Source organism: Periplaneta americana, chromosome 12 (genome assembly GCF_040183065.1).
Source record: "Periplaneta americana isolate PAMFEO1 chromosome 12, P.americana_PAMFEO1_priV1, whole genome shotgun sequence".
Taxonomy (NCBI): domain Eukaryota; kingdom Metazoa; phylum Arthropoda; class Insecta; order Blattodea; family Blattidae; genus Periplaneta; species Periplaneta americana.
Window position 1 is genome coordinate 137,545,825 of NC_091128.1, and position 16,755 is coordinate 137,562,579.

A 16,755-nucleotide genomic window follows, 5' to 3' on the forward strand; every position below is an offset into this window, starting at 1 on the left:
AGGTCAAGCAATAACCTGAAAGTCTCATTTCAGACTTGACACGGGTTTTCCCTGGAAGAATTAGGAAGAGGGTGGGTAAGGTTGCAAATTTCATGGGAACGGCTTGTTAAGACGTGTGCAAAACAATTATAGTTCCATACAAATCATGTCGTCCTCGTCCCACTCCACCGCATGAAGGCAACGCTACTTTCTGAGTGATTTTTACAATACAAGGTAGTTGTATGAGAAAGGTTGCCTTTTGTTCACTCATATTTAAAGTGGGCGGTTTGGGGTGAGTGCTTCTATTACTTCCTGGAACTAAGGACGTTATGTTTCGTCCAGAAAAGTATCTTTTCTTGGGTAGGGAAAAATACTTTTTAAATCTGTGTATTTCAAACTGTAAACTTCCCCAGCATAAAATATATATATATATATATATATATATATTTTTTTTTTTTTTTTTTTTTCCTTTTAGAGAAGTAAAAATAAATAAAACCTCCAAATATGTAGATTTATGTAATACCAAGCCATAATATGTAATGTGGGGTAAATATGTAAAAATATATAGTATCAAATTTGAATATATTAATGGTAATTACAAGATTCGCAAAGATTTATTATTTATATATGGTTAGGTTGAAAGGAATACAATATGTAATTACACAAAAATCCGATCCTTAGTCATGCATGATACACGGCCGCTCCGTACTATACGCAGCAGGCCGACTGCCACGTGTCCAGACTCCGCAGAAAGCAAAACACCCGATGAAGCATCACGGTCGACCGGTCGTCTCGATTGTTTGAAAGGTGTCAGAGACTGAAAACTGTTTTTGATCGATGTGTTTATGGAAATTATTAAACTGTGTGATGTCCTATCATCTGATTAGTGAACGTAGAAGGTGTACAGGCTATTAGATTGAATAAAAATGTACTATAAAATATTTAAATAATAAATTAATTAATCAATAAAATAAAATATACATCTTGATTACACAACTTTTAACACTGTATCACTTCGGAATATGTATGGTAAGACTTTCCTGTGTTAAATTTCATGTTTCGACTATTTATGGGTCATCTTCAGAACTGGTCGTTGATGGTCTTGGCGCCACTTGTTCTGTTTCCTGTGAGGATGTGTTCCTGTGGTATAGTGTAGAGTCAAAGAGTGTGTGTGTTTTGAAGTTGAGTTGTGTGTTGAGAATTTCGTTGGGGTGTGTTTTTGTGTGTCTGTATATTTCATATTGTTCTAGTGTGTTTAGTTTCTGGCTTTTTGGTTGGATGTGTAGTATTTCCATGTCTGTGTTGATGTCTCTGTGGGTGTGGTTAGCATTTGTGATGTGTTCTGCATATGTGGAGGTATTTTGTAATTTTGTTATGGCTGTGATGTGTTCTTTGTAACGTGTTTGAAACGATCTGCCTGACTGTCCTATGTAGAAGTTGTTGCAGGTGTTACATTTGAGTTTGTATACGCCTGAGTCGTTGTATTTGTTTGTTTGTGTTGTTTGTGTGTTGAGATGTTTTTGTAGAGTGTTATTTGTTCTGTATGCGATATTATAATTTAATTTCTTGAATGAGGTTGCAATTTTGTGTGTGTTTTTGTTTTCCTATGTTAGTGTGATGTATTTTTGTGTTCTTGTGTTTGTGTTGTATTCTTATGTTTTTTGTGATTATGTTTTGTCTTACGTATTATGTTGTCTATTATGTTAGGGTTGTATCCGTTTTCTTGTGCTATGTATTTGATTGTGTTTAGCTCTTCGTTGTAAATAAAATAAAAACTTATCAAACTATGTTGTCTATAAGAATACAAATATAGAGTATAAGCAGCACTAAAAAAAAATAAAAAATATACACATTCGTGTTCATCCTCTACAGTATTGTCTTGTTGAACGTAACAGTTGTATTCGTAATGTCACAGGACATAAGTAAATGCATTAATGAAACCAAGAAGGAAATTCTAGACAAGAATGAACAAAAATTATTAACTTTAAAATCATATAACCATTTTTCCATTGATTTTTTTAATTCTGGAATAACTTCAGCACGAATTTTGTTTGCTCCATCCTTGATATTTTTTAATATGGTCGTTGAATATGGAATTATAGAATCTGCATCCACCTTACCATAAGTAACTCCAACGTCAATCATTGTTTGCGATTAAGCATCTCTTGGTATACGCTATTGTAAAAATTTTAAGCAAAGTGAACATGTACATTTGCTTTATTTTTATTAAATACTGTGACTTATATAGATTATGTATTTGAGATGAATCACAAAATCTCTGTTCTTTTTATGCAATCACATATTTACTAAGCTATGTACATTAAACATTTTCGTTACTGATATGAGTTTCACAAAAAGGATGCTGAATAACATTATTGTTAATATACTCGCTCAGTCCATTTGGCTATATTTCAGATTTACAATATATATAATTATGTTTGAGACCTCTATCATTAAATTTTAAGCTTGTTTTCCTTAAAAAGAACGCCAATCCTTGTCTAAAAGTTTGTTTTATTGTGAACATCACTTGAAAACTAGCTCAATTCATAGACCAATGGATAAAAAAAACACTAGTCCAGTCCTTTCATAAACATGGACTGAACGCGTTTTGGGATTGCACTCTTCAGTTCAGGAGGGCCATTTTTTACTGGAACTGTAGGCTACTTTTACTTTAATGAGTACAGTAGATATAAACAAGACGATGTTTTAAAGGTTTAATCTATCTTCATAACCCGGTGATGATTGTTGAAAATAAACAGCCTGATATTATTAACTTAACGAGTATGTTGTAAGTTTACGAGAAGAAATATAGTGCTTCCTGAAATATTCTAATCTACAGTTTTCTTTCATGAAGTATGAGACAATGACTGTACAAAAGTTTCCAATTTAATAAAAAATGACAGTCAGACCGGTGTTATCAAGCTCCGCAAATATATATTCAAACTCCACAAATATGCTTCGCGGTCACAACAACAAGAACTATCTCCACTGTTTTCCCCTCCCCTACTGTGATGGCTCTGGTACTATTTTCCGAGTGCGCGCAGCACTGATTAATCTGCGCAAAGCTACGACACAGTCACTCCTCCACAGCTGGAGCACTGTTCATTTTGTACGTACCTCGGCTTGCAGCAACTACAAGCAACATGATTAAAATGTACAATCAAAGGGAAATTAAGGAATTAACTGTAGTGGATGGATATAAATACATGAAGTACTGCAAGAACAAAGAAGAACAGAAATTGAGGTACATGGTGAAAATGTATAATGCCAAAATAGTGACAACTGTTGAAGGTGACATTCTTTTAAATACAGGAAGAAATCACAACCATGAAAAAGATGCAACTGTACACTGTCATATGATTTCAAATGCCGCGAAACGCAAAGGCAGTGAAGAAGACTTGTTCGACAGACCTTCAAAATTAATCAGGAGAGAAATCTGCTCAGCCCCACAAGAAATAAGCGAGAAAATAACGACCAGGGATATAAATCTAACAAGAAGGAACTTACACACGCAAAGAAGAAAACTTCATCAAACACTACTTAAAACTAGCAAGAGGTTCATGAAGCTCTACAAGTAGTCCTAAGCCTAGACCGGAGTACACAATATTGACATTACTAATTTATTTACTCTGAAGTGTGAAGAGAATTTGCTTAGTATTGATGTGAAAGAGTGGGGGTAACCAATGAGGGGAGATAGTTGCGCACTTTGATACAAGGTTGACGAGGGTTTTCTTTTCTGTTGCGGAGCTTGATATTGTCCAGTCAGACACGTCGGTAACAGAAATGATCCAAAGAACATTTCTAAGTGAAGTTATAATAAATATACAGGTCTAAAAGAAGTCCTAAATTAATAAGAAAATGGAAAAATAAAGACTTTCGTCAGTGCAAATACTAGCACCCGCACAATCCAAAACTGTAGGCCTACAAAAAATGAAGACAGCTTTGTCGTCAATCACAGTGCCAAAGGTCAGGGAACGGATTCAAGTCAATCATGCAAGAAGTCTGGCACTCACCTCATCTTGCATCAGCCTGTTCTTGCAGCAGTCGTCGAGCTCCTCGAGCCGCTGGTTGTCGTCTCGAATCTCGCACTTGGGGTCCGCGGCCAACTTCAGCTTCATGCTGGCGTCCTGCACAGAGAAGCACTTCACTCACACCGGCACCCACAGAAACCAACTGGCAGGATGAGCCTGGCGTGCGGCTGCAGCGTTTCTATGCCCTACATACGTTCATCTTGCAGTTGTTCGGCAATGCCCCGAGGCTGTACGTTGGTCTACTCTTTCGCAATTTCAGCTCTCCACTATTTCGTGTGAGAGCTAGCTGTAATTTCACTAGTTTATTATTAATGAAACTTTATTGTTCTACTGACTGGCTTTTAAGGTGGTATTGCAAGTACGAACATTATTTTTACAAACGCTCTTAAGACTTTTTATAGCAATTAAAAGTCAAGCGTGGCAAGACGAGGTTATAACAATATGTTCAAGCCACTAGGAGTTAAAATCTTTTGTGAAGATTCCCAAAAACTTTCACTAAAACATCAATATATTAAACAAATTTAAATTCTAGTTTATTGATCTATACGAGATCCTTAACTTTTAAATAACATCTGATTTAACACATTTTGTAATAATAATAATAATAATAATAATAATAATAATAATAATAATAATAATAATAATAGTAATAATAATAATAATAATAATTCTTTATTTATATTAGCAGAGTTAAGGCCATAGGGCCTTCTCTTACACTCTACCAGTCACAAAGTATACAAGCAGTTAAAATTTAACAAAAAGTTAAAGAACAGAATACTAACATATTAAAAAAATAATAATAATAGCATAATAAAATCGACACTAAACAACATGAAAATAATACCATAATAGAAAAAAGAAAGTAAAATACATTGGAATATAGCAAAACCAACTCATTTAGTACAAATGGTTAATATGGAAAACGTAAGGAAGAATATAACAAAATAGAATGTAATAAAATAATAAGAAAAAAGAAAAAAAAAAGAAAATTAAATAAAATTCACAATAAAAGGCTATGATAATAAATTCATCAGCTGATAAAGAGAACAAAAAGGGGAAAGGAAGTAAAAGAACTATATAGCCTATATTTTTAGAAAACTATCGCAGAGAAAAGGGCTTATAACTGAAAGGAATCTGAATTGAAAAAGTGCAATTTTAATTTTTAATTTTAATTAATTTGTCACGGTAAACAAAAGAATTGATGCAGAGTGCGAATTAACGAAATGACGGAAAGAGGGAAAATTCCCCGGCTTGCAAAATTGTTTCCATGGCTGACAATAGCAATTTTTTCCCTACCAGGGAAAGTGATTTTCCCCACCACCTATAGATAATATTTGATATTGATTATTGACAAACTCTGGTCTGTGAATGTTTCAGACCAGTTTATAGACTCGTTCTCAGTCAATCCAAAAAATCAAAGGACTGTTGCTTCAATATATTTGAATTTTTCCACATCTTAAAAACATGAATTTTCAATTTTTATATTTCCATTTCGTACAATATTCTGGTCACGAGACATAATCATATACTTTGTCTTTTCGGGATTCAATTCCAAACCTATCTCTTTACTTGCTTCAAATAAAATTTCCGTATTTTCACCAATAGTTTGTGGATTTTCTTCTAACATATTCACGCCATCTGCACAGACAAGCAGCTGATGTAACCCGTTTCATTCCGTTATCCTGGCCTTTCACTATTCTAGAGCCAAGTTAAAAAGTAAAGGTGATAGTGCATATCCTTGCTTTAGCCCGCAGTGAATTGGAAACGCATCTGACAGAAACTGACCTATACGGACTCTGCTGTACGTTTCACTGAGACGTACTGAGACACTGAGACACAATTAATCGAACTAGTTTCTTGGGAATACCAAATTCAATAAGAATATCATATAAAACTTCTCTCTTAACCGAGTCATATGCCTTTTTGAAAACTATGAATAACTGATGCACTGTACCCTTATACTCCCATTTTTTCTCCAATATCTGCCGAAAACAAAAAATCTCATCAATAGTCGATCTATTACGCCTAAAACCACACTGATGATCCCCAATAATTTCGTCTATATATGAAGTAAATCTTATCAAAAGAAAATTGGACACCATTTTGTACGACGTTAACAAAAGTGATATCGAATAATTTCAAGGAAAAATTGTTTCGGGACCGGGTATCGATCCCGGAACCCTTCGCTTAGCGCGCGAACGCTCTTCCGACTGAGCTACCCCAGGAACTATACACGACACCGTCACAATTTTTCCTTTGTATCCACACGACTCAAATGAGCTGACAAGACGACAGAACTCAACTATGAGTGCACACAAATTGTGGCTTTCTGTTAACGTACCTCCTGTAACGAATGTATTATACAAATCTGGCTTTCAGTAGCTCAGTCGGAAGAGCGTTCGCGCGCTAATCGAAGGGTCCCGGGATCGATACCCGGCCCCGGAACAATTTTTCCTTGAAATTATTCAAACCTGCTTTACAGGGAGCTACTACCTGAAAGCCAGATTTGTATACAGTAAAAGTGATATTCCTCGAAAGTTACTACAATTAATCGTGTCCCCCTCCTTAAAAATAGGTACAATTATGGACTCCTTCCATTGTTCTGGTACAATTTCATTTTCCCAAATAGCAAATACAAGTTTATAAATTTCGCTAGATAATGCGCTTCCACCCTCTTGTATTAATTCTGCTGGAATTTGATCGATACCTGGAGACTTGTACTTTTTCAGCTTTTCTTTCGCAATTTCGACTTCAGAAAATTTGGGTTCGAGTATAAATGGCTCGGAAGTTTGTATTTTAATTTCGTCCCGATCATTTCTATTTGGCCTGTGTACATTTAGTAGTTGCCCAAAATAATTTTTCCATCTGTTCAGGATTGAATGAGAGTCCGCAAGCAAGTCACCATTCTCATCCTTGATCATGTTTACCTTTGCCTGATATCCGTTCTTAAATTCCTTTTTTACCTTTATATAAATCTCTAATGTTTTTATTCTTACCATTTGTTTCTAACTCATTCAGTTTTTCCTTGAAGTAATCTCTCTTTTTATTCCTAAGAGTAGCCAACGACTTGCTTCTTGTTTTTCATTGAAATAATTATCTCCATTCGCCTTAAAAAGATAAATTATTTGTATCATTAAGTTACTGAGTTTAGCATGATCGTTTACTTATGTAACCAAGAAAATGATTAATTTTGAAATTTCAGTGCTTAAAGTAGGTTATATTGATAGAGAAAAGAAAAAATTGATTAGATGTTTTCGCTCCCTCAAGAAGAAGCTTAATTCGTACTTTGCATTAGTGTTGCTCAACTAGCATAAACATAATGTAGGTCTACACAATAAAGACTATACTCTGCTATTTAAAAAATGGTGTCATTCCTCGTATCTCCTTAATGAACGAGGCTAAAATAAAGATATACTCATACTATTAACAATGCAGGGAATGATTTTCCATTGTACTTAACAAATTTCATTTGACGTCGAAGAAAAATTTATTTTGGGTGAGCAAGATAAAAGGGACGACCTGTATATTAAAAAGTCGATAAGTTTAGGCATACGTAGGTCTATATGTGGCACCAGAGAACTTTGAAAGACAAGACGGAAAAGAAACTCATATGAAGTTCTGAAGAGTGATGGCCATGTGTTGGTGAAACTTGGAGAGTAACGTTAATAAAAACAACACAACTCGTTAAAAACAGCAGAAATACAGTTTCTAATATCAGGAAAACGCGAATCTTCGAAAGATAAATTTCGTAACGACAATATAAGAAACAAGCTAAAAGTTACTACGCTAACATAACAAAAAAATTGCAGACACAGACTGAGTAATTATTTACGGGCAATATAAAGTAATACATTCCAGTGCTAACATATGAATAGGCCTAAACACACAATTGTCATCATCATCATCATCATCATCATCATCATCATCATCATCATCAATAACTTCAAGGCTTAGGCCGATGGCCTGTTCCGCCTCCAGAATTTTATCGGTCAAACTGGTCTCTCCAACGTCTCTTTGGTAAAAGAGGAATATTATTATTAACCTAATGCTCCAGACTATTGGAACTCAGCCATCAGTCTTCTAGCCTCCCAATATAGTTGTCCATTCGTCCCGTTCCAGAATTTGTGAAGTGCAGTACACAGTTCATGATGGCATTTCTTCTGCACAGCATACCGTTTGGTGAATCCAGAATGTTGAAGCGATGGAGGTGTTCTGCCAAGCAGTCGTGTCCTGTAGTTAGCCGGAATGCTGCTGCAGATTCACTTCGGGAAGTTCCCGGAATGATGTTTTTTTTTTCCGTTGCCAATTTCGCCCACATCTTCCCTTGGCTAATTTCTTTCAGTTGGTTTGATCTTTCCTTTCTAAAAGTGGAAATGATTATTGATGTTGCTGAACAAAAAGATAGAGTTGTTTCCTGTGGAGAGTAAACTATTTTTGTGCCCTTTTTCGCCAGAAGATCAGCTGTCTCGTTTCCTTAGATACCAACATGAGAAGGAATCCATTGGAGTGTGATTTCTTTGCCTGCTTGTTGTAATCTCTTGATTAATGTTTTGATTTCCGAAACTTTGGATGTCGGTATATATCTTGGACTTCATATGGTTTGGATAGCAGAGGTGGAGTCAAAAAAATATAGACACTTTGTGGAATGAATTTAATCTAACACAAAGATGGAACAGGGCAATGCGTATTGCTTCTAGTTTTCCGTCAAAAGAGAGGAATATAAGCAGCCTAGAAAGCGATAGACTGAGTAAAGCCAGAGCAACAGACCATTGGTCTATTCCTTGTAGTGTATACGGTTATGAATAGCATGCATAATAAAATTAAGGGAAAAGGTTGAAAATGTCAAACCTGTCCAGAAGTTCTTTTCCTAGTTTCAAACACTCTGAGTGCCGATATCTATCCTTACTGCAGACTAGAAATCACAAACCAAAACACACATTGGAGTTTTTGTACTTTGAAATCACAGTGAACTAAATAATAATATTATCTGGAATTGGTACAAGAGTATGAAATCATTTTCTTACTATAACGATAAATTCTATTACTTACATTAGTAAATTTAAATTCTTTGCACTTAATTTTCTAAGTCATAACTCATAACCATGCATAGTTTTCATTTATAGTCGTAAGTTTATTGCATTTATTTATACTCGTAGTTAGAATTAATTTTACGTTTAATTTATCAATATTATTTTATTGCTGTAATTATTATAATTTTATTGCTGAAATTATTGGAATTTATTGCTACAATTCTAACGTTATTGTATATTATATATCACTGCCACCGGGTGTATACCCAACTGCAGTGTAAATAAAGAAATAAATAAACAAATAAATAAATAAATAAACAAATAAATAAATAAATACAGTAGTCGACCTCGGTCCACACCTGTGGAGTAACGGTCAGCGCGTCTGGCTGCGAAACCAGGTGGCCCGGGTTCGAATCCCGATCGGGGCAAGTTACCTGGTTGAGGTTTTTTCCGGGATTTTCCCCTCAACCCAATACGAGCAAATGCTGGGTAACTTTCGGTGCTGGACCCCGGACTCATTTCACCGGCATTATCACTTTCATATCATTCAGACGCTAAATAACCTAGATGTTGATACAGCGTCGTAAAATAACCCAATAAAATAAATCGACCTCGGTAGCGCAGTGGATATAGCGCTGGCCTTCTGCGCTCGAGGTTGCGGGTTCGATCCCGGCCCAGGTCGATGGCATTTAAGTGTGCTTAAATGCGACAGGCTCATGTCAGTAGATTTACTGGCATGTACAAGAACTCCTGCGGGACATAGGCCTAATTCCGGCACACCGGCGACGCTGATATAACCTCTGCAATTGCGAGCGTCGTTAAATAAACCATAATTTAATTTCTTTACATATAGTCGGCCTCGGTAGCGTAGTTGGTATAGCGCTGGCCTTCTGTGCTCGAGGTTGCGTGTTCGACCCCGGCCCAGGTAGATGGCATTTAAGTGTGTTTAAATGCGACAGGCTCTTGTCAGTAGATTTACTGGCATGTAAAAGAACTCCTGCGGGGCAAAATTCCGGCACACCGACGACGCTGATATAACCTCTGCAATTGCGAGCGTCGTTAAATAAACCATAATTTAATTTTTACACACACACACACTTTGACTATAATTTTAAGCAATTGTAACTATCTTTACTGCAGACTATAAATCGCAAACAAAAATAGACATTGGAGTTTTTGTACTTTGTAATCACAGAGAACTAAAAAATAATACTAATTGGAATTGATATAACAGTATGAAATCTCATTTTCGAACAATTACGATAAATTCTACTGCTCAAATTTGTTAATTTGAACTCTTTCCACCAATTTTTCCAAGTGATAACTATACTTTGACAACAATTAAGTAATCAACATAATTTTAATTGTAGTAAACTACAGGCATCTGAAATGAAAGAAATCAAGACACGATAAATTGATTACACACGTACCGTACAGTATAAATTGAAAATAAAAGACTGCAGAGAACGACGGCACTAACATTTAGCGACTAGCAAAAAACGTATGGAAGCATAAGCCAATAGGAAAACCTATAAGTTACTACTTTACCTTATAGGTTTATCTCAATTTAAATAAATATGTAGTCTACCAGTCGTTAAAACTTATATATTCGTAATTTAAATATGTATTGTATTGATTAAGGCTGCTTGAGTGGAAGAGAAGGCCTTTATGGCCTTAACTCTGCCAGCGAAAATAAAACATTATTATTATTATTATTATTATTATTATTATTATTATTATTATTATTATTATTATTATTATTATTATTATTATAAGCATTATTATAAGCAGACTGCTTTCCTAAAGAATGCGAGATAGCTCCATGTTGCAGGCAACTAAATTTGGCTACGTCCCGATGAATCACATTGAAGCATACGAAGATAGGTAACGCAAAAGCGTGCGACCTCTGCCAGAGCAATGTACTTCCTGCGTCACAAGGACCTTCTCCTTAAAATAAGTTAAAATGTTCCTGTTTCTTCTCAGAACATTGCCACCTCGCTCCTGCAGGTCTCAGACTTTGCACACCTGCGTTCTTTGCTAAAAATACTCCCTTCGCAACCAGAAGTAACGTCTCCTAACAGATGTATTAATCTCAGGTTTCGAATGATAGGTTATGTTCACTTTCTTCCTCTGAACGACACACTGAACATCCGTATGTTTCACAACAAAATGATATAATGAACTCGTTACCTGACGCAAAATATATTTTAGACAGCAATTCCTTAAAAAGAAAAGGGGGGGGGGTCTTTTAACGCTAGACAAGCGTGTTAAAACGTCTATTATAAGATAGCGTCCGAAAAGTACAGTAAAGAGGATCAAACAACGTCCGCCTATTTAAAAAAATTAACGCTTTTAATTAAGAAACGTACAGAAATTAAATTGTTTCAACAACGAAGTATTGAGAATTAGGCATATATAAAACAATTAAGAATCATATGTAATTATAAAAAATTAAGGGACACCCAGGTTCGAACTAGGGACCGCTCGATCTAAGTCGAATGCTCTACCACTGAGCTATACTAACGCTTGTTATCAATGTGAAAAAGTTTCATAATTACAATTAGGGATAGATATACAGCTGTGGAGAACTCGGGGGAATTATCTGATACCAGCACGGACGATAGATGTATAAAAATTTGTATATCTATCCCATGTTAAAAGATCTTATTTTGTTTGTAGATTTGCTACACTTGGTCTGAGGCCACGTTTTGCAAACATCCCTACTCACCAAATGAAATTTTCATTTTTAACACTTGCATAGTAAATAAACCTATTATTTATTTAGTCGTCGCCACTACCACCACCACCACCACCAACGGCAATAATAACGAAACATTTAAACTGAAGCAGACCATTTCCACTCCAATTAGCTAAATGCGGTTCTATTATCTTCGGTCACAAAAACTCCTTCTTCTGACCGCTCTCTTCACCCGAGTTAATTCGGTGATCGAATGTTATTTCTACAAAGTAAAATGTCCATAGAGTAGCAAAAATAAAACAATGTATCCGATTGTTATGCACTTCGATTTTGTTAGACCGCTCTGCTTGATTAGTTTGTTTATAACACTATAGAAAGATGAAATTAATATGGAGAACAATAAGATAACCTCGAAATTTTCAGACCATGAAAAAGGGATTTTATAGTTGGTTGACTCTTACGCCAATATCATTGAAAACAATGACACTGACGGATGTTCTCTGACAGAAAACAAGTTACGTGGTTGAAGTTAGGCACAGAATTTAATATCACGCCAGATGATCTATATTTACCATATTTGAAAATTCACATATGCTACAGCATTTTTATTACATGAAATATAATAATAATAATAATAATAATAATAATAATAATAATAATAATAATAATAATAATAATAATAATAATAATAATTGGCAAAAATATATTTTACTGTTAACCAGTAAGTTTGAGATTTAAGTAGTATTTTAAATTTAATAGTGTTTCTCTACATTTTAGGTGCCACCAGGAGGTCACCTACTCAATTTTAAAGACATGTTATGATAACATGAAATGAAATCCACATATTTGATAGAATCTATCCTTTACAGATCGTTCTCCTCTTGAAGGAAACGAAATACCACAAAGACAAAATAATGTTTGACACATATTTAAAAATTAGTAGTGCCGTGATACGAAGAAATATCATCAATCACAATATTAATTGTCTTTGTAGCGTACGATCTTAACGTTGTTAAAACCCCACTCATAAATGAGAAAGGATTATTCCGATCAGGAGATTCCATTCTTTCATTCATTTATTCACTAACCACCACACGGTTTCTTTGGACAGACACTGCCAAGTGTTTAATTGAGGTCGGACAGAGAAGCAATATCGGTACCTGATATGAATTTACAATTCACGGAATCCATATGAAGGACAACCTCAGTAATTTTTCTTGTGTAGTTATTTTATTTCCTTACTGACTCTGTACTTAATTATGAAATAAACATATTGGAACAACATATGATACAGAATTTTTAATAATGTACCGTATCGCAGTGTTCCAAACGTAGAAATACGTCTATAACTTCTCTCTCCATTTAAAAGTTCGCCCATCAGTAACTTCCCAACCGTTAACTTTCGGACATAGCTATATCATGTTAAATTGATGTACATTAACCCAAACTACATTATGCTGAAGTATTTTACATTACTCCTGAGACACCTTCTAGAGTAAAGTTTGTAATATTGTGATACTAATAAATATTATGATAGTTCTTTTGAGAATTTTTTACAATTTTACTGAACGAGAGGAAGATCGGTTTTTTGCGTCAACGTATTAAGGGAATATTCGTGGACAAGTTTCTGCACAAAACCGGTCCTCCACTCGCTCAGTAAAATTGTAAAAAAATTCTCAAAAAGTACTATCATAATATTATTAGTATCACAATTTTACCAACCTTTACCCTACATCTATTACAGCCTTCTTTTAGTGATTTCTTTCCTGTCTATAGTTTTTCCTTGTAGTTGTGAGCAGAAGCTGGTAATAATAATAATCATAATAAATTAATTTTTCTCAACGAATTTTTTTTCCGTCTATAACTTCTCCGTGTCATATTTTATCAGTTTATTATGTAAATGCAAATTATAATAATTAGTATTATTATATTATTATTATTTTTCTCCTCAAATATTAATTATAATAATTACGACAATCGTTTTATGAATCTTCAAGTGTAGGGTCTACCGCCATTTACGATTTTCATTTTAAATAAAGATCTATAAATACATTATTCATTTCTGTTAGTGTGGAAGAGGAGGCCTCATGACCTTAACTATAAATAAGTAAATAAATAAATCAATCAATCAATCAATAACTGAATGAATGAATGAATGAATGAATGAATGAATGAATGAATGAATGAATGAATGAATGAATGAATGAATGAATGAATGAATGAATGAATGAATGAATAAACAAATAAACAAGTAAACAAATAAACAGACCAACAAACAAACAAACAAATAAATAAATGGATAAGTAAATAAATAAGTAAATAATGAATAAATGAATAAATAGATAAATAGATAAATAAATTAATTAATTAATTAATTAATTAAATTACTTAAATAAAATAAAATAAATAAATAAAATAAAATAAATTAAATTAAATTAATAAAATAAAATAAATCAATCAAATTAATTAAATAAAAATAAATAAATAAATAAATAAAATAAATTAAATTAATTAAATAAATTAAATTAAATACATAAATAATAAGTAAATAAATATAATATTAAAAATTATTACATTTATTGTGCACCATTCCCGGATAATTTGGTTCGCATATACTGAATACGAACAAAATCAGAACAGTAGTTCAGGAGAAATCTCTGCACACAGACATCGAGACAGATGGCACGTCCGAAACAAATATTCTTGATACCAAGGTTGATGAAAATGTGTATTTCCCCGAAAAAATCTCGAAACAGACTTTTCTTTATACAGTACTTCGGATACTGTAACAAGAAAGTAAATACGAGTGTAATTAATGTCTACATATTGTGAAGTAAGAGGTTACAAGAAGATTCAAGAGAAATGTCAGTATTGACTTTTACTGTAAGTTTATTTCTTCGCACTTACACTTTCTGTATACTGCAGTGGGTTTTCTGTAGTGTAACGTTACATTGAGGTCACCATTGCAGTTTAACAGCAGTTGTAAACTTGCAAAGTAATTTATTTTTTCAACAAAGCAGCGTAAAATCCAATGACAGTGCTATTTTGAACCCAACGGTGTGCAAAAACATTTTTCACCAATTCTGCTTGACGTAGAAATACATACACTCTCTTGGTAGATTTATCTCTTTTCGTATCACAAAATTTATAACGTTAAATCGTATTAACATTTCATAATGACGGCCGAGGTGTATACAACACATTAGTATCGTAAGTTTTGGCTTTACAATTGTTGTCCATTCCCGCTTAAGGTCCTGATGTGTCATTCTATTAGATGGATATCCACAGTCGTGTCCACAAAATGATATGCTTGTCCAATAAATAATACATGTACGAGAAAGAAAATATTCTATCTCTTAAGAGGATAACTCCGTATCAAGAAAGTCTCAAAATATCCAAAGAGTGTAGATGATGATGATGATGATTACAATAATAATAATAATAATAATAATAATAATAATAATAATAATTCATTCATAGTTTTCTACCCAAGGACAGGTCTTTCACTGTAAACTCAGCATTCGTTCACTAAAACTTTAATTTGCGTACTTGACACATAAATAGCCATTAATTCACTGCTGTGAATTAAAAACTTTCTCCATGACAACCAACATATTAGCAACCATAAAATCCACACATTCACTCATTTATAACTTTTTCACAAACAACACATTACAAAGAAACGACGCACAATTTAAAATGAAACTTAGATACCAGTAATGAAATTTAGATATCAGTAATGGATAAAATATTGTATAACACACGAGAATAAACAGAATGTTATGATCTCGTGAAAATTATCACCCTCGGCTTCGCCTCCGGTGTTAAACTTTCTACTCGAGCATAAAATCTAATTTTACTCTCTCATATTACAAACTACTATTATCCATAACTAATATCTATGTAAACTGGCCTTTCTTTCACCGTCCTTAGCAAACTAAACAATGGCTTTATTCACAGTAGTGAACTAAATATTTCCATGACAACCAATACCTACATCAGCAACAATAAAATCCATACATTCATTCATTCATTTATAACTTCTTCACAAACATTACATAGAAAAGGCGTACAGTACAATTTAAAATTACATTAATAAAATGTGTGTGTCCAATACCTATTCACTTCACATATATGTGATTCGGGTTCCACACATTGCGGATAAATGGCAGGACTGTGACCTATTTTCAAGTTGCACACCACTACGGCGAGCCACGCTGTGCATGATGAGTATCTGTGGAAAGTTATGTCGTGAACTAGGGTAAGTTTATGTGTAAGTGTTCGTGTAAGTGTAGTGTAGGGAATGAGTGAGGATGATAATGATGATGATGATGCTGATGATGATGAAGATGAAGGGAAAAGGGGAAACCCGGTGCCAGCACGTAGCCTGTCGATCAGTATAGTGAGGATCACATAAGAATAGTTCCTAACAGGAAATATTGTCATCTTGTCAGTGTTGCCAACTGTTACCAGATATCACACGATTCTACGTACTAAATGACTTATTTACTTACCGTACTTTATGTTGGTAGGTTATTCTAAATAATTCAATAATTTGTAACATATTTTCGTAGGAAAACTATACGGGAAAGGGATCAACATACAAGTATTTTGTCTGGCAATATGAAATTCATTAGTTTGAATAAACAATTGACTCACGAGACCTAACCTAAAAATGTATTTTGTTTGACTACATGAAATTATTAGTACTAACTCCGAAAACTTACCTGACTATAGTCTTGAATTATAACCACAACGCAACACATAAAATAACTATTATGTATTAATATTAATACTGATACCCTGCTGATACTAATTAATTAGTACATTCAGATTTCACTAGCTTCCAGTAACCGACTCAGAAATCTAGTACAATTTTAATTTTATGGAACTCCAGTACCGACAAATATTGTCAATATTTGTCTCAACTGCCATCATACCAGTTACAAAATTACTACCATTTGTAATATTTGCCAGTATCGAAATTCGAAACGAAGTTGACAAAAGAAAATTCAAC

General features: G+C 33.9%; 1 protein-coding gene across 1 annotated transcript in view; it reads right to left on the bottom strand.

Moving 5' to 3' along the window:
• LOC138710928 (progestin and adipoQ receptor family member 3) overlaps nucleotides 1–16,755 on the bottom strand; it is a 191,784-nt gene that overhangs the window by 153,537 nt on the left and 21,492 nt on the right. Inside the window, exon 2 of the mRNA XM_069842129.1 lies at nucleotides 3,993–4,106. Coding sequence (XP_069698230.1) covers nucleotides 3,993–4,097 — 105 coding nt within the window. The 5' untranslated portion in view covers nucleotides 4,098–4,106. The remainder of the gene's footprint in view (nucleotides 1–3,992; nucleotides 4,107–16,755) is intronic.